Source organism: Cyprinodon variegatus, unplaced genomic scaffold (assembly GCF_000732505.1).
Source record: "Cyprinodon variegatus isolate N-32 unplaced genomic scaffold, C_variegatus-1.0 Scaffold104, whole genome shotgun sequence".
NCBI classification, from domain to species: Eukaryota; Metazoa; Chordata; class Actinopteri; order Cyprinodontiformes; family Cyprinodontidae; genus Cyprinodon; species Cyprinodon variegatus.
In genome coordinates this window covers 1,412,300-1,436,544 of record NW_015150557.1, presented here as the reverse complement: position 1 = coordinate 1,436,544, position 24,245 = coordinate 1,412,300, and the positions used below count along the sequence as shown (strand labels likewise).

Genomic DNA, 24,245 nt, shown 5'->3' with positions numbered 1-24,245 from the left:
AAAATAAGAAATATTAAAACAGAAGAAAAATACTGCAACTGATCATGCTTTGATCTTTACTCCCTTAAATTTGTGCATAAAAAACATTAAGCAAGTAAAACTGTCTGTTTCAAGGCCCAAGCAGATTTGAACGCTCCCTAGTCCTCAACCTATTCAAGGCTCTGCAGATAATTACAGGCTAATGGATAAAGAAATAATATTTATGCTGTTTCTTGCAACTGTAGTTAAATCAATGCATAAAGAAACTTCCTGCATTCATTGCTTTTCTAATAGCAGTCAGCTTATCTAGATTTACATTAATTTATGATTTAAGAGAAGTTTCCTACTCCATGTAATATATACATTAACAGCTTATATAGTTGGAATTAACATGATTTCAAAAGCCAGGCTCTATCCCTTTAACAAGATGAAATTGTATCTTAAAAGATTTTATGTTAATATTACTTTCCATACCTTATGGTCCTTACTCCGCCTACTATTGCATCAGTTGGCCAATCAGCTTCCTCCCTGCTCTAAGGCGTGGTGACGTAGGGAGGCGTGTGTGACATTCGCTGCTGTAAGCTAGGAGCCGGATAAAAAAAATGAAGTGAGGCAGGAAATAGATTATTTTTTTTCTTTTTAGAAACTAGTTTGTATTTTTATTTGGACGTTTTTGTATATCCCAGCGTTATAAGAGACAGTTTAGACTGAAGGAGAAAACTTCTACCGTCGGCTTCGTTTAATTTTAGGCTAACGCTTTTTTTTATTAACTTGTACAGTAAATGTTCGGAGTTTGGCGCTAAGCTCATTTTCTGGATGTTTCTAACATGTTGACACATAGTCGGTAAACTTATTTTTGTGTGTGTGTGTGTGTTTTATAGTTTTCCTGTGTTGCAGCTTAAGCTGAGTTTGCAAACTGCTTTTTTTGCTTGCAGGGGTGAATTTTTTTTACCTCCTTCTGCATTTCTCTTACTTTCTTATGCCGACCTTTTGGGGCAGGTGTGCTGAAAGTAGGCCAGGTGTGCTGTGGTACAGATAGGGTTCACTGTAGTGTGCTACCGGTCCGACAGCAGACTTCAGGGATTTGTAAGAGAGGTGTCACCATGCTGCTCTCTCTGGTTGTGCACACATACTCTCTGCGGTACTGGTTTCCTGCCACCTTCATGCTGGGTACAGCCCCAGCATATGTGCTCTCATGGGGGGTCTGGCGTTTACTTTCCACTGTCCTACCAGCAAGTCTTTACCATAAAATAGACGACCGACTGTACTGCATCTACCAGAGCATGGTCCTGTTCTTCTTTGAAAACTACACAGGGGTCGAGGTGAGTAAACTGATGGTTTGGATCAGACTGAACTGATGCTCTGCTCTGAAGGCCTGTTTCTCCACATGCAAAATGTTCCTTTTTTTTTCTAAACGTCTGGAAATGTATTTGGATAAACCTAGCTAAAGCCAGTCAGTCCTGTTTTTGAAAAGTACTTCTGATGTACCAGTTGCATGGGAAGAAAATCTGCATTTTTCTCTGGTTCCTTGTTGCCACACCTTGCTCAGAGGGTGTATTTGTACTTAGGGTGTAGAAAAATCATGATAAAGATGCTGCCAAAAACCTCTTGTGCATGTTGTGATAGTGGAAGGGTTAAAAAGAAAGGCAAAGGTTAATTTGATGAGATTAGATTATTAATTATAAATTTGTAGAGAGATTACGGTAGATATCAGAACAGGATTAAAGCCAAACATTGATTGGATTTGTTATATAGTGCTGGTCACATTAATGAACACCCCTGCTAAAAGTATGCAAAAAAAAATAATTTAAAAAGTCCAACCTTTAATTCCAACAAAAAAAAAAAAGAAATTATTGTTAAGAAGAAAAAAAATTAAGAATCTCTGCAGGAATAATTATTGCTGCCACTAATTTCTTTATTTATTTATAGCTAAAGTAACTTCTAATCAATATGAATCCTTCCATATTTTTCTTAACTTAATATATGTTTCTCACAGGTGCTTCTCAAAATAATCTGCACAAAAACTGTTACCCTGCAGTGAAAGTTTTGATTTCCTGCTCTTTTGCTTTCAGATTGTTATATATGGCGATATACCAAAGAATAAAGAGAACGTTGTCTACCTTTCAAATCACCAATGTACAGGTAGTGCTTTTGTATATATACAGCTTCAAAATATAAATGCATTGTAATGTCCCTTTAAAGTGTGTATCTTCTTTTTTATTTTAGCTGACTGGATAATTGCTGACATGCTGGCCATCAGACAAAGCGCCATCGGTCACATCCGATACGTCCTAAAAGACGGGCTAAAGTGGCTCCCACTGTATGGATGGTATTTCTCCCAGGTGATGAAGCGATTAAGTCCTCCACAAACAATAATCGGAATCGGAAATCTCCATTATACCTTCTATTCAATTTAAAGAGACAATTAAATCACATTATATGTACAGATTGGTTAAGTTTTCTGTTTAATGAATTGTTTTTTTCTATCTTAGCATGGAGGAGTCTTTGTGAAAAGAAGTGCAAAGTTTAATGAAAGAGCCATGAAGAAGAAGCTCCTCACTCAGACTCGATGTGGAGCACCAGTAAGTATACAGAGATCACAGCTAATGTTTTGTCTCTACCTCCGTCACAGCCTTTCCAATCGATTGTCTGTTCGATTTCAACATATTCTACTTATTATATTATTGTTTTGATAATCAGCTGAACCCTAAAGCAATTAGAAAAATGAATAGAGAGCATGAGAAGATGCATGAAAACTGGAGTTAAGAAATGAAGCCAAACATGGAGATGAAAGAGTATGATGTGTGAAAATACTTGTAGAGATTTTAGAAACTTTTTATTTCAACCACTTGTATTTTTCTGTCATAATGCTCAAGATAAAAATGGTATTGAGATTTTAATAGATCTGATCAGGATTTAAAGTAAAAAACTGAACATACTATGAGTAGTAAAATTTGAGAAACAGATCATTGCATTTATTTCTCTGTATCTTTTTGACTTCATGTGAAATCATTAAATAAGCTATATGAATATGTTGCTTGGTTTCTGTGAAACCTTTTTGAAATATTCAAATAGCTGTTTAGAAGCCATTTTTTGAAAACCTCCTATGTATGTATGTATGTGTGTATATATATACATACATACATACATACATTCATACATTCATACATTCATACATTCATACATTCATACATTCATACATACATACATTCATACATACATACATACATACATTCATACATACATTCATACATACATACATACATACATACATACATACATACATACATACATTCATACATTCATTTTTAATGTTAAGTTTCACAGAACACAGTTTGATCCGAAAGTAGTGGAGATTTAGTAGGAGGGTTTGCTGATAATCACATTTTTTGGATTCTGACCTGGTGGGAGCAGGGGATTATTGTGTGTGTGTGTTTGTCGTTGTGCAGCCTAAATGTACTAGCATTGTAGGGACCTTTTTATATAACCACAGTTGCAGTTCGGATAGCTTGTCTTTAAAGGAAGTGTGAAAAATAAATTTCCTGTCAGATAAAATCAAGCAGTGGTTCCCATCTCTGCTCTGCATGGTCAAGGTGTCAGGGAAGCAATCATCTAAATCAGATTTGATAGAACAGAGACATGTCTAAAACATCCAGGACAGAGGTCTTTGACTAGCAAGTTTAGAAACCAGTGCTCTAATGTCCTAAAAAAGTCCTACACCACCAACCACTGACTGTTTAAGCCATGCTCTTGATCTGAAATACAGGCTTACTTTTACACCAGGTGTGCAGCCAGCATGCATCATTTGCCGAACATTGCCACTTTGGTGTTGACTGATAATAGATTATTATAATATAGATTAATAATATTCAGATAAAAAATGGTGTAACAGTTAGTTTTAGTTCTATTGCAGGCATGTTTTTTTTTTAGAAATAACATTGCAGCTTTTCAAAGGCCTCGAAAGTTGTTAAAAAAGGGAACTGCTGCTTTTGTGCTTAATACATGAAACCCTTAAGAGCCAGACTGGTACAATGTAAGCTGTGCTGAGAAGCTCAGCACTGAAAGTATTTAAAACCTGCCTGTTTTCACAATGGAAGAAATCTGCAAGCGGTGACGTTTGCAAATAATTCCTATAACAACTGGCGATATTGTGTTCACCTGTGATTAAATATTCAGTTTAGTCTTATTTAAAGTCCTGAAAAGCTGATCTGATACAAAGGATTTAATATCTGTTCCCTCTAACAAATCCAGGAAATTTCTGAAACCTCCTACTTACTCAGTGCGATAACATCTCCCTTTGAGTTTCTTTATTTTTATTTTTTCTGCCCACAGATGTACCTCGTAATTTTTCCCGAAGGAACCCGGTACAACCCAGAGCTGAAGAATGTTATCACTGACAGTCAGAAGTTTGCTGAGAGAGAAGGTAGGAACCAGGATTCAGCAGCCTTCCACTGGCGCTCTGCAGGCTGCATACTGATTCAGTGCAACACACTAACATCTGTAAAACAGCTGAGTTAGTTCTGTTTTACAACTTGTGGTCACCTTGCAGGCAGCGGCTGTACCCATGAGTGGCACCTGCATACAAATTTAGAAAACACTGGGTCCTGAAATTACAATTACTCACAAAACTACAATCATAACATGAAAACGTTAAAAAATATATATATTTATACTGACAAATCAAGGCTTGGACCTAGTAAGTTAAAACAAACATTTACATACATGTTATAACAAATATTGTACTTTTCTGACATTAACTCATTATTTTTTTTTTTTAGGTCAGACAGGATTACCAAAATTTAAACCACACACTCAGTCAGTCTGTCACTACATGGTTAGTTAGTCCTCGGCCAATGTGGTGCCACCCTCTGCCTGTTAATACCTTCCTCACAGCAGATAAACTGAGCACATGCCATCCCTCTCAAGCGATTTATTTGGATTAAAGGGGGAAGGTGATATTTAGAACTATGGCCCAGAGATAGGCTTAATCTCTGCAAAATCGCCAAACAACATAATGCCAGGCTGCCCCTTAGCATCGGAGGAGTCATGCTCCATGAGAAAATGTTCATTTCAGCTGCTCTTGTGGATTGAAAAAAAAAGGATATATAAGCTTTAATGTTATGGTTTACATTTTCTGTTGAACATGTATAAAAACGTTTTATTTCTGTGCATTTGTTGGTCTTACTGTCGTGTCTTTAGTAATTGATTGTATCTGTTTTGCAGGTCTGGCTGTCCTGAAGCACACTCTCACACCCAGAGTGAAGGCATCCCACTTAGCTGTTGACATCATGAGTGACAGTCTGGATGCTGTGTACGACATCACTGTGGCTTATGAGGGAACGCTGGATAAAAACGGTCACAGAAGGCCTGCACCATCCATGGCAGGTACATGGAAGAACCTCCACACAAAAAATATTTGTTTTTCTTTTTAATTTAATATTTTATAAAATTGTTGGGTGTGCAGGTGGTGCAGTGGTTAGCGCGCACGACCCATGTACAGAGGCCTTAAGGCTGATTTATACTTCGAAACTAGGTCGTCTGCGTAGGTGTCGCAGTGAACAAAAAGACGTCCCCGCCCCCTCTGCAGACACTGCTGCACCTTTCCCAAATTGTAGCTGACTGCAGACAGTGACGCAGAAAGGAGGCCTGCTTGTTTTGTTTTAATGACTGCAATTGCGGAAAACAACTCGTGAAGTTTGACCACCTAGAAGAGCGAAGTGCGCGAGAACACTGGGACCCTTTTTCCACCTGGATCCCCGCTCTTTTTCGCCCTCATGTCCCTCTGTTGTCGGACAAACTTGCCCCCACTTCCTCACCTCCTCGGCTGCATCTAGCCTCACAGCGAATTCAGCATAAATCAAAAATGTCTGCGTCAAGCTCCCTGCGACACACTGCTGCGGGGACTATAATGAGCCCTTTAGTCCTCGACGTGTCTCACCCAGGTTTGAATCCCCGGTCTCTCCCCCTCTCTCATACCCTCTTTCCTATCAGCCTACCGTCGAAAAAAAAAAAAGAGCACCTGCTGCCATCAAAACTCATAAAAAAATCTTGTGAGCTTTTTTTTTTTTTTTTATTGTTTTAAATCATTTCTTGTTCTTATAAATAACATTTAATCTAACAGTTTAAGGCTAATTTTGTCATAATTATAAAAATAAGCTTTATGCAATGTTGAAATATTAGAAATAAAGTCTAAATAAGAGCAAAGCTGATTTTTAAACTTAAGCCTCACTTTACTGGCCTCTTGTTTTTAAACTCCAGTTGATTTATTTCTTTATATTTCATGCAAATGTTCATTTATCAGCTATGAGGGTTACAGGTGGACGGCTCTGTGTAACTCCACTCTCCATAAACATTATTGTGAGTGGCCTTCCTGCTAATTATCGCCGAGCAAACATCACCTTTTACAGCCATGCCTTCCTGTAAACTGCGTAACTCTGCTATTTTTCAGAGTCTCTGATTGTTGTTGTTTGTTCCTTGTTCTTTGAGAAACACTGTTGGATTTAGAATAAGAAACAACAACTACAGGAGAAAAACATCCAGTTACAGTCAGGAAAAAACGTGGATGTTTCTCGCAAACAGGACGGAGAATAAAGGAGCATTCCTCTCATCACGCACTTCCTGGTCTCTTGCTGTGAAGGTGACTTTAGTGGCTTCACAGGGAGCTGGAAGTGACCTGCGCTTGCTTTCACAACAGCTATTTTAAACTCACTGATGTTAACCTTAAACATATAGCTTTAGGAACTCGGATAGTAATTTCTGCACAGTAACTAAAATATAACTTTCTGTTAAGCTTCCAAAATTATAAAATTTAAGATTAACGATCAGTTCTCTATTGGCTTCTTGTGTAACCAAATACCCAGTTTCTTTATAATGAACAAACTGCCGGACATACATAATGGGATATGTATGTGTGTGAGTATTTGTAAGAAAAAATAAATAATTTAGATATGTTAGCTTTACTTTGAATGAAAGGAGATGTTTGTTTGTTTGTTTTTGGCAGAAATTAGATAAATAAAAAATGCTTGTTCAGATGATCTCACCCTCTCTGACAATAAACACAATAGATCAATTGATCTTGTGGCTTGACCTCTGTTTTGTTAGGTTCAGAAAACAGGATATTGTCCTCATATGACACTGAGCTGCTGTGCATTTATGATTCAAAGCTCGGTTTTTATCTCCTTCTCTGCTTTTATTGCTCTAACTTATTGCAGTGGTAAAATATTTATGATAGAATATACATAAAACTTCAGTAACTCATAGGAGGTTTTTACTACTCTTACTACTAGAGCAGGGTTCAAAATATTAGCTCTAGTTAAAAGGTAAATAACATGTTATTATGATGGCATCCTTCACACTGGAAACTACAGCCTATAATTTGTTTAGCTCTATTCATCTATTGTCCCTCGTTTTAAACTCAGACATCACCTAAACTCGCCTGTATATCAAGTCAAAGCAATAGATAAGTGTTTAAAACAATTGCTACTCTTGCATTTACTTTCCTGCAGTCTGAACACTGATACCATGGCAACGAAAACTAAACTAATTGACTGTGTCTGAACATCCAAACATCCGTTCTTACCCCTAAATCCCTCAATCATTATATAGAGCGGGGACTATATAGTGAGCTCAGATAACTTCCAGTTTGGACAGATGATCACTACTTTTCACTCCCTATTGGTCACGTAACTCTGCCTCCCTGCACCGTGCCTGCGCCATCTTTGTTATTTATCTTCGCTGTTGGGTAGTGATAGCCTATGGCGACAGCGGGGCCACTGTGACAACATATCCCATGATGCTTTGCGAGGAGAGCTCTCCGTGCAAAGTATTCCGGGATATATCTGCTCGTCTTGTGATTATGGATGATCACTTCTTTTCAAGGTGCATTGTTGGAAATTTCGAGTCCACTACTTTTTCATCCACTAGACATTTGGACACTCATTTAAAAGGGCCTAACCACTATATAGTGCACTATATAGTGGTTAGGGCGGACATTCGGGTACAGCCATAGTTTGAGAAGTGGTTCAAAGCGTGGCAACTTATGGTCTCCAGGTAGAAATTGTTTTAATTATTTTGTACTGATCTGTTTCTATGTAATTTCTATATGTTCTGGTATATCTGAAAATATAAGAAATCAACTGAACAATCAGTCTGAATAATCTCTGAGATGATTTATTCTTTCTGCTTTAGCACTTGAAATCTAACATGCATGTTTACTCATTGAAGGGAAATAAATATTATGTTTCTTAATGGATTTCATTTGAAGAGAAATCGATTGTAGATGCTCTTTTTCTTGAGTCACTGAAACCTTTAAGTTTTCTTTTTTTAAATTGTGTAAATATTATTTTGGTAGTTGGCTGATGTTTAGAATCTATTTCTCCTGCTTCTTGCTGTTTTCCTACAATTTGAGGGGAAAATTGCTTTGCCTAAACTCGAGCAGCCATCACAATCAGCTCTGCTGTCTTCTGATTTACTTGGTGTCATGTTTTTTTTTTTTTTTTTTAGGTCAATGGTTGGGCGCTCCTCCAGAGCCTCTGTATCTCACTGATTGATGCATAATCATTAAACTGGCATATGTTGTGTCTGAAGGCCATTGGAAATGGGGGCAGCTGCTGATATAGATGCTACAGTGAAGCAAGCAGTGCTCTGCTGCCTTCTTCGATCACATTTCCTCTTTCGGATTTCAGTGGCATGTTTCCTGATGTACTGCATGTTGTGGAAACAGGAACCTGAAGGCCTTGGGTTGTAGACGTTCAGCCTTGAGCCTAATTACTTACTTACATTTTAATATGTGACCTTCTGAGCTAATTTGGTTTTGTTTCTTGCTTATCGACTTGGCAAGTTATTTGGCTGGAGGCCTAAGAAATGTATAAATATTGGAACAGCTTGGAAATGCTTGATAAAGATGAAACGAGTGCTGTTTTTGTAATTCAAACTTTTAAACAACTTTCTCTCTACCTTTTTCCTGCCATGTTACTCCACTTTTACTCCACTCATCCTGAAGCTTATTTCAGCTTTGCTTCCCAGCAGCTCTACTCCATCACTGTCACCTGAAGCTGGTGTTAAGGACTCGCTGTACGTGCCTCTTTGCTGAAAGGCACTTCCTGTTTTTGTTTAGCCTCTTATTTTTTGTTTGGCAGAATTCCTTTGCAAGGAGTGTCCCCGCATCCACATACATTTCGACCGTGTGGACATCAAGGGAATCCCCTTGGAGCCTGGGCTTTTCCGCAGGTGGATGCACAACCGCTTTGAAATTAAGGATCGGTAAGTATGTTTCAAATGTCCCATGCAGAATAATCTTGTTAAGTAATCAAATCTAACTGTAAGTAATAAAAGAACAGCTAAGAATGAGCTATATTCTTGTTTTAAAAGTCTAATTTTAAGTCTTTAAAAGTCTACAGTTTAACACATAATATGACAAAGTTGTTAATTTGAAGAAAATAAAATATATAAACACAAATCTGAATAGTGTGGCAGGTTCTGATAAAGGATCCATGATTAGTGGTAATAATTGACTTTTTGAGAAATATTTATTTTCTATGGAAATACAATTCTAAGTTTAAAATTGTCCAGATCAGAATTGTTTTTATTAATTTTGATGAAATTATTTTGTTGACGCTCCTTTTTTTCTTAACAATAACAAAAACTGACGTGCAAAACATATATCTTTGATAACTAAAACATGACTAGTCATGGGTTTGAGTTTACGTCGAGACTAAATAAAAATTGGCGGGTGGTCGCTCAGACGTTTAAAATGCATCATTGTGCTGTAATCTGCTAAGCAGTATCAGCCATGCTGCTGCGTCCTGTTTGAGAACATTCAGCATGACCACAGATGGATTATGGCAGTAGCGGCAGGGGAGAAAATAACCCGGAATGGTCAGGTACAGTGCGCTGAACTCTGACAAATTCTGATCTTCAATCGGTGCTTGTGCAGAAATGCATCTTTGCACGCACATAGCTCACATAGCTAACTGATGGTTTTCTCTCAGTAGTATGGCTCTTGATGCTCTCGCTACTTAATAAACTATATGTGGCTGATCATCCTCTGTCAAACGTAAAAAATCCTTTAGTCTAACTATTAAGACTATTTCTTCCAGCTCACAAGAGGTGATACTAAACATTCTTTAATTTCTACCAAAAGGAATCCCTAAATGACATCCAAACCAAATATTTCATTGCATACTGTTTATTTTTGGATAAAGACAAAACTAAAAGGTACATAGATCTTTGCATATTTCTCTCTCTTGAGTTTCCTTTAGATATTCCATTATTTTAGTTATCATATTCATTCATCTTTTGTCTGGATTGTTGGGGCATTACAAGGCAATTATGTCGCGTTCTTTTTTTTTTATATATCAAAACCCTGGGGATTTAAATCTACTTTGACCCTGAGCAGCAATAACCAAGGGAACAAGGGGCAGATTGAAGAAATAAACCCAAAATTGGCAAAGCAAAAAGAAGAAGCTTTTTTGGAGCAATGAAGATTGTATTGATCTGTGTGTAATGCCTAATTCATAGTAGATCAGGAAGTGTTTGCTTTTGAAGGGAAACCTTGTATGTCTAAAACCATTCCTTTATTGTACATTTTATTAGTCTGTCTGCTATATAAACCAATATGAGGTGTTGAACTAGAGCTGCTTTTTTCACAGCTGTTGTGAGACACTTTTTTTTATAAAGTAGAGCATTAATTCATAAAAAGTTTATATGAATTCTTTAAATCAAGGTTTGCTGCCCAACAGCAATGATGAACTGCATGGCAGCATTCTATACCCAGCAACTGTAGTATTTAGGCAAGAGCTGTCAGTCTGGTAACAACACTGGTGCAGATGTGAGTCCACTATACACTTTAGGGCAACATTCTTCTAAGGTCCTAAACAGTCTTTTTGCCCATATGTGGTACATATCTGACTTTTTCATGGCAGTCTGAATGGCCTAATGAAGATCTCACAAAGAAGAAATCCTCATAAAGTGAGGAACATTATGAACAGCAGTGAGCTTGTCCTGTTGGGAAGATTGTAAACAACAACAGTGTTTTCAGTAAGAGGTCTTTTTACATTCTGTGCAAGAGAGACTCATAAAGAAGATCCTTCAAGCCTACAGCTATCAACACGCACAACAACCTGTTGAAAAACTGCCCTTGCATTATTACATTTAAATTCCCCTTTGGATTAATAAAGTATGTTTGAATTTCATGTGAATTCCCCATGCAGAAAAAAATCAGATTTGAGCCACTTCCATATGAGGAAGTACTAAATTAGATAAATACCCAATAGCGTCTGCTTGTCTCATTTTATCATTGCCAGGACTCCCGCTAATCTTCCACACAGACTTCTGCAGCTGCAGTATCACTGATTGCTTTACAAACAGCCCTTGTTAATAGTTATGCTTTGATGATCCTGCCAGCTCCCATTGCTCAATATTCTAATAATTACACACAGACATCGGCATCCATTGTTACGTATTTTGTTTGTTTAGCATATAACACTTCTAGTGACATTCACATCCATTATTCCTTCCATAAACATTACATTGCTATGTGAAGTCTTTATTATTGTTCTTCATATGTGGGTTACTTTGATGTCCTGAATCGTTCAGACTCAAATCTGATAGCAGTCACATATTTAGTAGTATGAACGACCATGCCAAAAAAGATTGGACACGAGTAAACATTTAGAACTGAACATAGAGAGCTACATCGTTAGCATAGCCTTGGAGAAGATAATGGTGAAAATGATATTAATTTCCTGGCCTTCCTTTCATTCTACTTTAAAACATTCTAGAAACCACTAACAAACCAGCAGATTGAGAGCTAAGTGCTCTGTTAGCAAAATAACGCACAATCAGATCTCCGATATCAGATGGAGCTTGGCTATTAAGGGCTTTTTGTGTGAGGAGCATGATTTTAAATTCTATTCTGTAATAAACTGGGAGTCGATTAAGGGAAGCTAAAATAGGAGAAATATGATCTTGTTTGGATTTGATCAGATCTCCAGCTGCAGTGACCCCTCCACAAGTCCTGTACTTTCCAGTAGTAGACAGCCGCAGATCAGCAAATAACAGCAACAAGTTTGTATTTTATTTAAAATGTCAGGAAGGAGATGAGGGGGTCCTCCACAGGTCACTAGTCTGTTGTTAATTTTAAGATTTCTTGTATTGATGAAAATAATCTGTGGAATAATGTTTATGAAACAAACCAGACAGCTTGTTTTTTTATTATTTAAAGGAAACTATAGAATGCATCATGTTGTCAACAGGTCATTAAATATATTGACTTATTGGAAGGCTGTGTTATTGTATAAGAGTACGTTATATTCTCCTATTTTTTGCTGTTTGCATTTAGCAGTATCTGGTTGGTTTTCCTGTGCTTTGTTTAAAAGATTTTATAAGTTTAAGATTTTATGGGTTGCTTAAGATATGTTTTTTTTCCCACATCTTTTTTCTGTCTTTTCAATGTTGTTTACTCAAGTACATAAATGTAACGGATGGGGAAAAACAATTTTCTTTTTTTTAAATAATTTTCTAATAAGGAAAAAAAGTACGAAGCAGCTCTGTTTACAACTTCAGATTTTTTAACCATAGTAAAATTAATAACAAAAAGAAATATGTTGAGCTGGTAATTAACTCAACATACACCTGATGTATGTTTGTGCTGTATGTGTCTGTTCTGCACACTTTCTTTCATTCTGCAGTTTTCCATTCCTCCTTGCACTTCTCTGACAGCCTTCCTCTTCTTTTTTTTTCTCTAAAGGTTGCTGACAGATTTCTACGAGTCAGAGGATCCAAACAAAAAGTGCAGATTCCCAGGCGAGGGCAGAATCTCTCCGCTGAAACTCTCAAAGTCCCTCCCCTCGGCGATGATTTTAGGAGGGCTGACGCTGCCAATGCTGCTGACGGAGAATGGCAGGAAGCTTTATGTGAGAACCTGGGTTTATGGGACACTTCTGGGCTGGCTCTGGGTGAACATTTCTCCCTAACGGTTCCAGGGTCTGACTGCCATGGAGAGACACGAGGAAGGTTCGCAAATCCCCTTTCCTGTGCTGCAGAAACAGAGTCTGTTTCAGAGGCAGAGCAGTACCTGATACGATACAAGAGTATTGATTGTCCAGCTGTTGAGCGGAGACACTGAGAAATACTTGAAGCTTTGTGTAAAAATTATTAATATAGCAGATTCAGTGAAACATGACACAAAAAATATCCTGATACAACTAGATTTTGCCAAATTAGCATTCTTGCATGCAGTTTATTCATTTGGACATTAGCAATTTATGAAGCTCCTGTATTTTTTTTAAAAAACAAAGTGAGCTGGTTACCTTAAAAAAAAAAGTAATAATTTAAGTGCACTGACTAATCAGTGTCAGATATAATACTTTTACGCCAAGCCCTGTTTGTGGAGGAATATGCACTTTTGTGTTTTTTACACTGGCAGAACAGAACAAACAGCACACAGCTCCACCTGGAGGGGTACATGAAAACCACACCAGCTGCATTTTCTTTCTTTTTGTAACCATACTTAAATATCCACACCGAACCCTTTTCTTTCTCTCAAGACTGTGAATGTAGTGCTAAAACCATTCATTCATGAAGACGGGAAGAAAACAGGAATGTAAACTGCTGGATTTTTCCGTGCACACTTCTTGGTTACAGACCCCCCCATGGAGGAAAGTGCACAGATGATGCAAAAATGTGTTCTACCAGTGTAAGATCAAACTCAAACCTTTAAGTGTCAGCCGTTGCCAAAAGCTGGTGTGTTTGCCATAATATTGTATGGAGAGTGTCTCTGTGTGTTTTTATGTTTTATATTTAGCTCGTAAATCACAGCTTTAGGTTTGCTCCTGACTTTTCTTTTATTACAGTTAATTATCCAGTTTCATTACTTTGATACATTTATCACGTAATAAATCATCTTACAGTTTATATGAAAGTATCTACCTAACAAATGCTGGTAAAGCCATGTTAACAGTATATACTGCAGGTTCCTGTGCACTCAAAGCCATTTGTGTTATCACATTATTGTATTAAGAAATGCACTATTTGTCCATCGTTGTTTACTATAAAGATACCATTGCATTTTCCACTGGTCACTTTACTTGTAAGCAGTCTCATCATGCTCTGTTAGTCGTCTGTGTTTTCATCATCTCAAAAGTAAGGTAATTGCCTCATTGATACATGCCGCTCCGATACCTCACTTGAAAACTCCTTCCTTTTAAAAAAAAAAAAAATCCTTGTCAGCCATTTTATACTCATTTTTATCCTGACTAGAGCGGACTGGTAGCCTGGTCAGGAAACTGCAGACGGTATTTAAATGCCATCAGTCTTTTGGAAACGTGTGCCTTCTCTTTGGGGGCCACAGTGGCTCCTTTCCACCAGGGGACTGTTGGAGCTGCCTCTTACTGCGGCACATTGTCTACAGTTCATAGTGGCTTTTTTTTTTTTTTTTTTTTGCTCTAAAATGCTTTGATTTACATTTTGACGACTATTAATAAACAATAAAACATTTGAAGTGTTCTGGGATGTGGAACTTAAAGGTGAGAGGGAAATAAAGAGTTGTTTTTTTTTTCCTTGGTAGTCATGTTTTCTGTCTGTTTAAATAAATGAATGTCTGCATTGGTTACACTAGATTGTACCTGCCAAAATTCTGGGAAAATAAAAACTTCTGTCACTGGACTGAAAAAGGGTGAATAAAAAAAACTTCTGGGGTCCAAAAGGCAACATAGTCTTAAGCTGTTACTTTGAAGCTCCTTCTGATTAATTTTCCTCATTTTTATATATTTATAAAGAAAGAAAAAAACAACCTCTTATTCCAAAAGGCATATTTGGCACCAAACTCTACATGGTGGCAGAAAAGTTCTAGTGGCAACATCACTGTGGGCTTATTTTCCCTCGGATGAATCAGACTTTTTTTTAAAGTGATGCACTTATAAAGAGCCAAAAAAAAACTATCATCTATTTTTGGCATAGAGCAAAACAAAACACGGGGATATTACATCGTTTAATAAACAGGGAGCTAAGGAGCCACTTGCATGTAGCAGATGGCTGATCTAGCAAATGAAATCTGATCTTATCTCAGTACATCTGAAGCTAAATGTGTAAGGCAATGCAATTTCATAGCACATTTCAATACATGGACAATTCAAAGTGCTTTACATGAATTACATAAGATATAAGGAAAAATTAACAGTTGGACCACAACTTTAAACTAATAATACCTCAGTTAACAGTTTAACTTCAACAGTTAAAGGTAGTTCCAAAAAAATGGGTTTTTAACTTTGGCTTTAAAGAACTAAGGCTTTCAGCACTTTTCCAGTCTTCTGGGAGTTTGTTCCAGATCAGTGGAGCATATAGGAACTAAATGCTACATTGTGATGTAAAGCTGTGTGTCGTCTGCATAGTTTTGGTAACTTACTTTGTTGTTTTACTATAATCTGAGCTAAGGAGAGCATGTAGATGTTGAATGGGAGGGGCCCCATGATGGAGCCTTGGGGAACTCCGCATGGGATTTTTCTGGTCTCTGTTTTAAAGTTCCCTACTGACACATAAAAGTCCCAATCCTTCAGGTAGGTTTTAAACCAGTCCAATATCAGAAAGGTCGACCCAGATTTTTAAAGTCTCTAATAAAATCAAGTGATCGATAGTATCAAACGCTGCACTGAGGTCCAATAATACCAGCGCCATGGTTCTTCCAGAGTCTGACTTTACATGAACGTCATTAAACACCTTAAGCAGGGCAGTCTCTGTATTGTGGTTGGCATGGAAACCTGACTGGAAGACATTGATGCAGCTGGTCATCGTTATGAAGCATTTAACTGTTAAAATACAACTTTTTAAATAATCTTACTGATGAAGGGGAGGCTTGAGATGGCTCAGTAGCTCTGGTGGACCAATTTGTCCAACCTCTCTTTTTCAACAATGGTTTGATAATTGCTGTTTTTAAGGCTTGAGGGGGAACACCCGACATAAGGTACAGTAAGTGTTTATGATTTCAATCAAATCTGACTCTGAAAAAGGCAAAACCTGTGGGTAAACCACCAAGACAGCAGGAAGAGGAGCTTAGATGCTGAACACTTTTTTCAAAACTTTTCTAGTTTCTTGGGCAGAATTAGGACATTTTCACTGCAGACAGCATTGCTACTGGATTTGTCGTTGATGTGCAAACTGCTTTTCTAATACCTTGTATTTGTTCAGAAATAAAATTGCCGAGTTATTGCAGGCCTTTTTAGTGTGGAGTTCATCGTCCACCGTGATAGGAAGGTTTTATTTACCTGTCGAATGTGGCAAATAAGGGGCGAGCATTGTCGATGTTTTTGTTGATATTCTCAGAGAAGAAAGGTTCTCTTGCATCTTATTCTTTTAAATCTTTTAGTGCATTTTTAAATCATTCTTTAAATAATCCTTAAAAAACAATCAGTCATAGTTTTTGTGTCAGGAAATATGCAAAATTTATGTAGTATTATGTCTTCACTAAAGGTGTCCGGACAAGTTTTTTAGAACCACCCATGTCTGTTATGGGTTTTTTTAATGGTGTTGGACAGGAGTCTGGATCTGCCTGATTTGTATTTGTCTTAAAACATTTTCACACAAACATGCTGAAAAAATGTTTTATCAAACAAATGTGATAATCATATGAGAAATACTGTAAGTAGTTAGGACATATTTAAAATGTCTGCAACTATACACTCTGCCAGTAAATGGTTTAATTGGGAGAAGAATCTAGGAGAAATTAATGCTTTTCTGAGACTCAAGTGTTTCAGTGCATTATGAGACCTCATCTCACCCATCACTAGAGGTTGGTCAAAGCTCCTATACCTTAGACCACATATGTCAAAGTCAAGGTCCGCCGGATTTTCTTTGCATGTTTGGATTCGTTTGGTCTTTGCTTTTCTCCCTTTAACAATCCAACCTGGGCTGAAGTCGGTTGTCTGAGGAGGCGGAGTGCACTAACTGCCTGGATGGAGGGAGGGGCAGAGCTGATCCATCCAGGCTCCATCCTGTAGTCTTTTTGATTTTTCGGTCCTTTTTGGTATTGCTCTGCTCTTCTTTTTTTTTAAACAACCTCTGGCTGAATTCTGGGTCCGTTGCTGTCATTCGGTACAACATTTTTAAAGTTTTTTGTACAAAACATGATTTTTCTTTGAAGGAAGTATTGTTTGGTCAGTATGCCATCGATTTTTGTATTTTATATTATTTATTAATATTTTTCAGTTGGAAAAATGCAGATAAGAGCCATCAGAGAAAATACAACAGATTTTTTTTTTTTATTATTATACTATTTGAAAGCAGTGATCAGTAGGATCATAGAGCAGCACAGTAATGTATTTTCGGTTTATGATGCATGCACTTTCATTTATGTATTTATATTGATAAGTTTATTAATACAAGTACATTTTATTAATAATATTGATATTAATATTCTGTTTTTAAAAAAGCAATGTGTTAGGTCTTGGTTCAATAGGCTATGTTCATCTCTATATGTTTTTAATAAATATTAAACCAGTCCGGCCCTCAGCTTGCAGGAAGTTAGTTTTTTTTTTGGCCCTCGTTGTATTTGACTTTGACCCGGCCTTAGCCTAACCAGCTGAAAACAAATGACTCAGTTTGACTCAGTTTTTCTTTCCAATAGATAATCCTCTATGCCAGAGGCGTGTCTTTTTACATCTGCTGTTTCCTGTCAGTTCTTGCAGGTACTTGTCAAAAGACTGGTTTTTCTCTCTGCTGTCATCGCCTTCTTGCTCAAGAGGGGCCTGAGTCAACAACTTGATCCAATCAGCTGGGCCTCTTATTAATGGTTTTGATTGTTTTATACCAATTCCATTGTTAATACATTTGGTTAGTATAACAGCATTTATTATTTATTTGTTACACTATATTTTATTCCCACTGAATAACAGATGTTTCAACAAACTCTCGATGAAAACAACAAAAAAAAATCACACCTTTCAGGAGTTTACTCAGAGGGCTGGACCTAACGTCTGTCTGTAACATGTGAATGCCATCGTCCACTGTGGACGTGCTCTACGTTTTATTTTGGGTACCTTTTAGGACAGAAAAAACAGACTCACACAGGTCTTTCATCCATGGTAGTCCTTCCTTACAAAGATAGCTTCAAAGTTGCGATTTAAATTCTCATGTTATTTATAAATAATTATGATCAGGTTCTGGGAAATAATATTTTCCACTCAATTAAAAATCTATTCCTTTTTTCTACTCTTTCCATTCCAATTCATTTCCCATTTTAGAGACGCTTTAGCAGCCCCTGATGGGCTCCCTCTGAAAACCACAGTCCTAATTAAGCCTTTGTAATCGTTCAAATATTAATCCTAAATTGACAACACAAATGCAGTAGTTAATTATTCAAATCAGTATACAAAAAGTAAAAATAATAGACTGGTGCTCTCATCAGAATTATTTTTTGTGTTATCTGAGATAAGGTTATGTCTCAGCAGTCATTTTAGAGTATTCTATTTAAATGAAAATGAAGATCATTGGCTCAACCCTTTTGATGTGCATTATGTAGAACCATAAATGATTCATTTAGTCACCATAGAAGTATAATTTTTTGGTTTCGACACCTATCAGTTTTCGACCATCCGTCAGTGTACATTGGGCCCTGACTGACCACCCATAATAAAGTTTTTTGGCTGTGCCACTGTCTGCACTTCCTTAGAAAAAAGCTTTAAGTTCTTTTTAATATCAATGGAATTATATCCTGTTAAATACGGTATAATAAAGGGGGGGGGGTTAAGAAGTTGTTAGAATATATTCACATGGGAGGTACACCTGGTCTGGTATAGTTTGTCAGAGTGTGTGTTTTGTTTAAAAAATATATACATATACGTGTTTTTTTTTTAAGTGCAGCATCACTTTTCCTTGTATCCACTTTTTTATGTTTCATTAACACCGATTTGAACTTTTGTAAATAAAGCCTGTAGTATGTGGAAGTATGTTACATTCAAAATTTCCTGTTTTTATTGCATTGCTGTGGTTAACCATAAAAATTAGATTAGATCAACACTATTGTCCCCAAGGAAATATGTCTTAGTTACAGTCTTTGTTGCTGCGTCGCCCTGGCTGTCACATGACATTCAACAAATGAAAAACGTTTCTATGAGAGATTTATGATAATAAAAGTGAATACATAAAAAGAGCATGTCCAATTGCATTCACTTATAAAAATACTACTCTGATATAAAAACGTATGTTGTTCTCTGACTTTTAAGCCAATGATGAGTAGCCTATCTTTGGGTTAAATAAATTATCCTTTATTTGCTACATCTATTAAACAATATTTTCTATACAACCTTAGTTACTTGACTTTTTTGTATTAGATTAGCGCTTTATGTAGGTCAGGTCAAGTTTCTGATTTTCCTGAGAGTCAGTGAACACATCATGAAACAAAACTGGCATGCGCGCTCCGATAGAAAGCAACGTCAGGAAGTGAAGGCCTGTAGACAGTAATCTAATCGGTTTTCGTTGATCTTTGATTTGGACCACAGGTGAGACAGTTTCACTGCCAATTATAAGCTATTTACTGAGTGTAAAATATGTATGCTGAAAAAAAAAGTGTAAATTTTAATGCACATTTCCACGTCTTGGTCTGATTTTGTTCTTCAGTAATTGCTTAAATCACGGAGAGGTAAACGGCGACATCTAGCGCTAAATCTGTGTACTACAGAGATTAAAGATAGGAGTTTAGTCAAAACAGTTTTATAAATCGGGTTTTTCCTGTTATATGTGTGTGCGTGAAGCGGATTATTCTACGTCTTTTTAGTGTAAATTATATATTGATTTTTAAAGTCTATGTTTTTACAGCTCTGCGCTGAAAATGGACTGGATTGGTTTCGGCTATGCTGCTGTGGTCATTTTTGGAGGATTTATGGGATACAAGAGAAAAGGTCCATTTATTTTTTCTTCATGTTAACAGAATTACTCCACGAACTCATCAAATATTTTTTCCTAACTTTCTTTAAACTATTACAGGCAGTGTGATGTCCCTGATTGCTGGGTTGGTGTTTGGTGGACTATCTGCTTATGGCGCTTATAACATCTCCAATGATCCAAAAAACGTCCTGGTGTTATTGGGTTAGTACACCTGTAGGGGGAGTTTGGGGTTTACACTAAGGATTTTTTTTTTCATTAATTATTTTCTAATAAGTCCTGTCATTGAATTGTATCTATATGACTGGGATAATACTCTATAGAAACATTTAGAAAAAAAGTTGCAAGAATTAATCAAAGCAAGAAACTAACTGAAGCTCTCAGCATTTAGAGAGAAATGCTGCCACTTGTCATTATTAATAGATATAGTTCTGTCCTACTAAAATGTTGGTCACTAAACAAGCATCTCATGATGGATATCGGCCAAAGAGCCTTTACAACTTCCACATCGCAAACTGTCATCGCTTAAAGATTTAGTGTCTACAGAAAAAGTACAAACCCTTGTTAAAAAGTTGGTGATACAAATATTACACTGAAACTCAATTTAGTTTAAATATCTAATCAATATTTAAAAGAAAAACATGTATAAACTTATTGAAACCCTGTGTACATCCTCAAAAACATTTTCAATCTAAGCAACTTGTGATTAAGATTTAATATTTGTTCTCACTTAAATACATTGGCCTGCTTTGGATTTACAAGTTTTACAGTAGAGGAAATGGCTCAAAGGCTCTATTGTACAAAAGTCACGGTCAGGAGAAGAGTCCGTGGGAAAAAGAAAAATACAGAAAAGAGAAGATCAGACCACAGATTTTATTTCCTTTTTAAAACAAGATGTGAAACAAGAACTGATATAGAGACTGAATTAATTCAATGGCAGCATGGCTGTCAAAAAGTCAACAGACGGTCTATGTTGCACGGCAGCAATTAAGCTTTTCCTCCCAGAAAAAATATCCAGGCCTGGCAACAGTACAACGGTCTTTATTGCTAAAAGAACACAATGCTTACAGTGAAGCACGGTGGTGGTAGTGTCATGCTCTGTTGTTATTTTTGCTTCAGATCAAACTGTTTTCTTCCTTTTAGTAGATGAACTTCAAAATGGGTTCAGGTTGGAAAAATAAAAAGGGAATTCCTTTTTTTAAGTGAGTCACAGTGAGTTCAAGCATACATCCAAAAAACAAAAAATAAAGATAAAATAATGATTTTTGTAAGATTTGTCAGATCACAGAATTGGATCTAACAAAAAAAACCTGTTGCCTCACCTGAAGGCTGTGGACATAGAAGTCGGCACTGATCAGATACTTTTGGTGAACCTTAAAAAAGGAAAATATTCCTTAATCGTGCTCCAAAAATATTAACTGCTAAAATTAAATGAGGAGGTGCTTCAACAAACTATCAAAGGTTTTTTTCAGATTTTCCATTTCTTCCCACATTGATTTTAATGTCTTAACTTTTTAGAGCCACCATATTTCTAAATATTAGAGTAAGAACAAAGGAGGCCATAATACAGACTGGAAAACAGCCTAATTTCACCATTCAAAAGCATAACCAGGAGCTACATGTAAGGTTCTTAACAGAGGAATCCAAAAGTGAATCAAGTTGTTTAAAACTGCTGTTGACAGCGGGAGTTGGAGACCCCTGCTAAATAGTTAAAGAGACAATAAATATATCTGGACCTGAAGATGAAATGAGGCAGGATTTAAAGTGTCAAGATGATCGCAAGGAATATATTGGGAAAGGAGAATAGCTTAAAAAACGAATGGAAAGAGAGGATAAGCATGTGTAAAATGTTAAACACCTGATGAGAATTTCAATGAACAGCCTCATTGTTTTGTTTTTTTGCATGTGTTTCAGGCTCCTCCGGGCTGCTGGCAGTCATCATGGGAACAAGATACAAGAAATCTGGGAAACTAATGCCTGCAGGAATTATGTCGGGGTTAAGGTCTGCCAAAATTGCTGAACTTGCAGAAAAGCTGATTTTGCAATAAAGAACTTTTGAGACAAGTGAGTTAATTTGCTGCTTTGTTCCCTTTTATTTCCCCAGTTTGCTGATGGTGTTTCGCTTGTTGCTCCTGATCATGGTGTGACCAACTGAGAAACCTCTCAGTCTCTCTACGAACCAGTCATTATAAAAAACGAGCTTCACTACCAAGTCTGTATTTCTGGCAGGGTTTTTCAAAGTCTTTAATTCATGATCCTCATGCGAGTCTGTGTATGATTGTAAATAATTTCATGTAATAAATAATTTGATGTAATTAACCTGAATTTACTTACTAAACATGACAAAATATTTAACATTACAGGTGCTTGATGCTTTTTTTTTTATGAGATAATTTAATAGAATTGTAAATTGGGTTAGCAAAATGGGATTTAATTAAATGTTTTAATATTTAAAAAGAGAATTAGGAACTACAAATAAAACGTAATAGAGATTTTGTTGTTTGTTATAAGTATGCTGGTCTTTAAACAAAAAAAACAAAACAGATTCAGATGTGATCTAAAATGTCTTTATTTAATTTACATATTGATATTGTTAGAAATGATTCCACAAATCAACTAATGTTAAAAAGATTAGTTATTAGTAGTTATTTACATTGAGATCAACTCAATGTACCTGAACCACAGATGCTCACAATGAATCATCAGTTTTAATAATGCTTTCTTCATCCCTGAACCTGATTTTATTAGAGGAGATTATAACGGTCCGGTGATGTTGAACACTTCCATGACGGTCTTGGTGTAAGTTTCGTCCGGCTGTGGCTTTCTCTTGCTGCCTGGCTGCAGAAACCTGCTGATGGCGGGAATCTTGATCATCCTGCCTTGAAAAGACTGGAAGGGGAAAAAAAAAAAAAGATGCCTTTAAATTCAACAGAGCACAAAAGCTGACACATGGTGGTACACAGCTGTGATGTGTAAGAAAAGAATGGCTTCTATCATGTAAAAAAAACATAACACATTTTGAATACTTAAGCATTACCTTGAGGTTCGGAAAATCTTTGAGGATAGCAGGAAAATTCTCCTCCAGCATCAAAGTACACTCAACCAGCAGCACATCTGCAAGGCTTAGCTTCCCTCCCACCAGGTACACAGGTCCAGTCAGGGCCTGGAAAGTGATTAAGTGTGTTTCAATTACCCTTATTAATGATAACACTGAAAAAAATTAGTCATTTCATCACACCTTTTCAAATACGGGCAGGTAGCGCTCTTTTGCTTTGCTCTGAATATTATCAAGTTTAGGTTTGGGGTCTGCAGTGAAGGCGAGCATCATCATCATTTCCATGAGATCAATCAGTCCCTCTGAATACATGTTGATCCTAATGGAGAAGTTTAAATTTGCTGAGTCATACAAAAAATCATAAAAAAAAAAAAAAAAATCCAATTACAGAGCGTACATTGCACGTTCTTTGATGTCTTTTCCATGGAAATTGTACTTTTCTGCGATGTAATGCAGGATCGCTTTTGTCTGTACAAGTTTCATGCCATCGATTTCCACCAGTGGAACCTGTTGAAACAAGAGCGACCCATCTGCAGAGGAAACAAAGCACCTGGTCAAGCAGAACACCCCTAACAGGAAAAACTAATCCTATACCACACCTTATACAAGGCCTAAAGAGGTCCCACCCATTACTTCTGACACAGTGCTTGAGCAACGTATATAGGTTAAAGGTAAACAGTTCTGTTTGGAAGAAAAAAATATAGATATTTCTGCAGAAATTATATTTCTGTAATGTGAAACTTTAAACCCACCATTCAGGAGTTTTAGGTACTGTTCTCTGGTCGTCAGAAAATACTCATCAAACTAAAACCATAAAATGAATATAATAATGAGATATATTGCAATATGAAAAGGACAGTAAGTTATTAAATATGATCATCTTGTCAAACCTCCACTTCTGCAACTGTCAGGAGCCAACGGATTGACTCCATTTTTCCTCTTCCATTGAAGTAGTGCAGATTAACCTTTCCAGACATGGCAGCAGTGTTTTGGACCTAAAGTCTGAAAATAGAAAAGAAAAAAAATTGCAATAAGATTTTTTGACTAGAGAAAGTTAAACAGAGGACAATTCTTACATAAGAACGTATCCGTCGGCCAGTGAAGCGGATTTTGAAAGAAGGTTTCAATAAAGTTGGCTTCTATATATGCAGAAGCAGAAAAACACAGAAAAAAAAACAAGGCGTGTAAAAAAAAACAAAAAACTTTAAACCCTGTCATTGGTAGAGGGGAACCGATAGGTGGGCTCAATTCACGTGATATTGATGACGCACATTTCAGAGAGATAACCGGAAGTAAGCAAATAAGAGTCGCAGAGAGCCAGTATCGTAGGGATTTGGAT

The 24,245-nt window shown here is 36.7% G+C and overlaps 3 protein-coding genes across 3 annotated transcripts; 2 read left to right on the top strand and 1 right to left on the bottom strand.

Annotated features, from left to right (window-relative positions):
- The first annotated feature begins 530 nt into the window (after window positions 1-530).
- agpat5 (1-acylglycerol-3-phosphate O-acyltransferase 5) lies at window positions 531-14,655 on the top strand. The gene is made up of 8 exons (XM_015374526.1): window positions 531-1,301; window positions 2,052-2,121; window positions 2,206-2,321; window positions 2,472-2,561; window positions 4,312-4,402; window positions 5,203-5,364; window positions 9,117-9,240; window positions 12,728-14,655. The coding sequence occupies exons 1-8, from the start codon at window positions 1,083-1,085 to the stop codon at window positions 12,951-12,953; spliced, it is 1,098 nt and encodes a 365-aa protein (XP_015230012.1). The 5' UTR covers window positions 531-1,082; the 3' UTR covers window positions 12,954-14,655.
- Window positions 14,656-19,367: 4,712 nt separating this feature from the next.
- On the top strand, window positions 19,368-22,270 carry tmem14a (transmembrane protein 14A). The gene is made up of 5 exons (XM_015374472.1): window positions 19,368-19,469; window positions 19,786-19,868; window positions 19,954-20,055; window positions 21,766-21,853; window positions 21,956-22,270. The coding sequence occupies exons 2-5, from the start codon at window positions 19,799-19,801 to the stop codon at window positions 21,996-21,998; spliced, it is 303 nt and encodes a 100-aa protein (XP_015229958.1). The 5' UTR covers window positions 19,368-19,469; window positions 19,786-19,798; the 3' UTR covers window positions 21,999-22,270.
- A 132-nt stretch (window positions 22,271-22,402) lies between these two features.
- On the bottom strand, window positions 22,403-24,109 carry LOC107084567 (glutathione S-transferase A4-like). Its single transcript, XM_015374471.1, has 7 exons — window positions 23,983-24,109; window positions 23,797-23,908; window positions 23,659-23,710; window positions 23,304-23,436; window positions 23,090-23,225; window positions 22,889-23,014; window positions 22,403-22,740 (listed from the first exon to the last, which is right to left on the bottom strand). Exons 2-7 carry the CDS (start codon window positions 23,881-23,883, stop codon window positions 22,606-22,608), a joined length of 669 nt encoding a protein of 222 aa, XP_015229957.1. The 5' UTR covers window positions 23,884-23,908; window positions 23,983-24,109; the 3' UTR covers window positions 22,403-22,605.
- Between the last annotated feature and the right edge of the window lie 136 nt (window positions 24,110-24,245).

Excerpts from the sequence above, each read along its gene's own strand:
- LOC107084567 (XM_015374471.1), bottom strand. The coding sequence starts at position 23,883 with ATGTCTGGAAAGGTTAATCTGCACTACTTCAATGGAAGAGGAAAAATG. Across the intron at positions 23,015-23,089 it reads ACCTGCCCGTATTTGAAAAG|GCCCTGACTGGACCTGTGTA; the intron begins GTGTGATGAAAT and ends ATCACTTTCCAG. Across the intron at positions 22,741-22,888 it reads AAGATTTTCCGAACCTCAAG|TCTTTTCAAGGCAGGATGAT; the intron begins GTAATGCTTAAG and ends TTCCCCTTCCAG.
- agpat5 (XM_015374526.1), top strand. The coding sequence starts at position 1,083 with ATGCTGCTCTCTCTGGTTGTGCACACATACTCTCTGCGGTACTGGTTT. Across the intron at positions 2,322-2,471 it reads ATGGATGGTATTTCTCCCAG|CATGGAGGAGTCTTTGTGAA; the intron begins GTGATGAAGCGA and ends TTTCTATCTTAG. Across the intron at positions 4,403-5,202 it reads GAAGTTTGCTGAGAGAGAAG|GTCTGGCTGTCCTGAAGCAC; the intron begins GTAGGAACCAGG and ends TCTGTTTTGCAG.
- tmem14a (XM_015374472.1), top strand. The coding sequence starts at position 19,799 with ATGGACTGGATTGGTTTCGGCTATGCTGCTGTGGTCATTTTTGGAGGA. Across the intron at positions 20,056-21,765 it reads AAACGTCCTGGTGTTATTGG|GCTCCTCCGGGCTGCTGGCA; the intron begins GTTAGTACACCT and ends CATGTGTTTCAG. Across the intron at positions 21,854-21,955 it reads GGAATTATGTCGGGGTTAAG|TTTGCTGATGGTGTTTCGCT; the intron begins GTCTGCCAAAAT and ends TTATTTCCCCAG.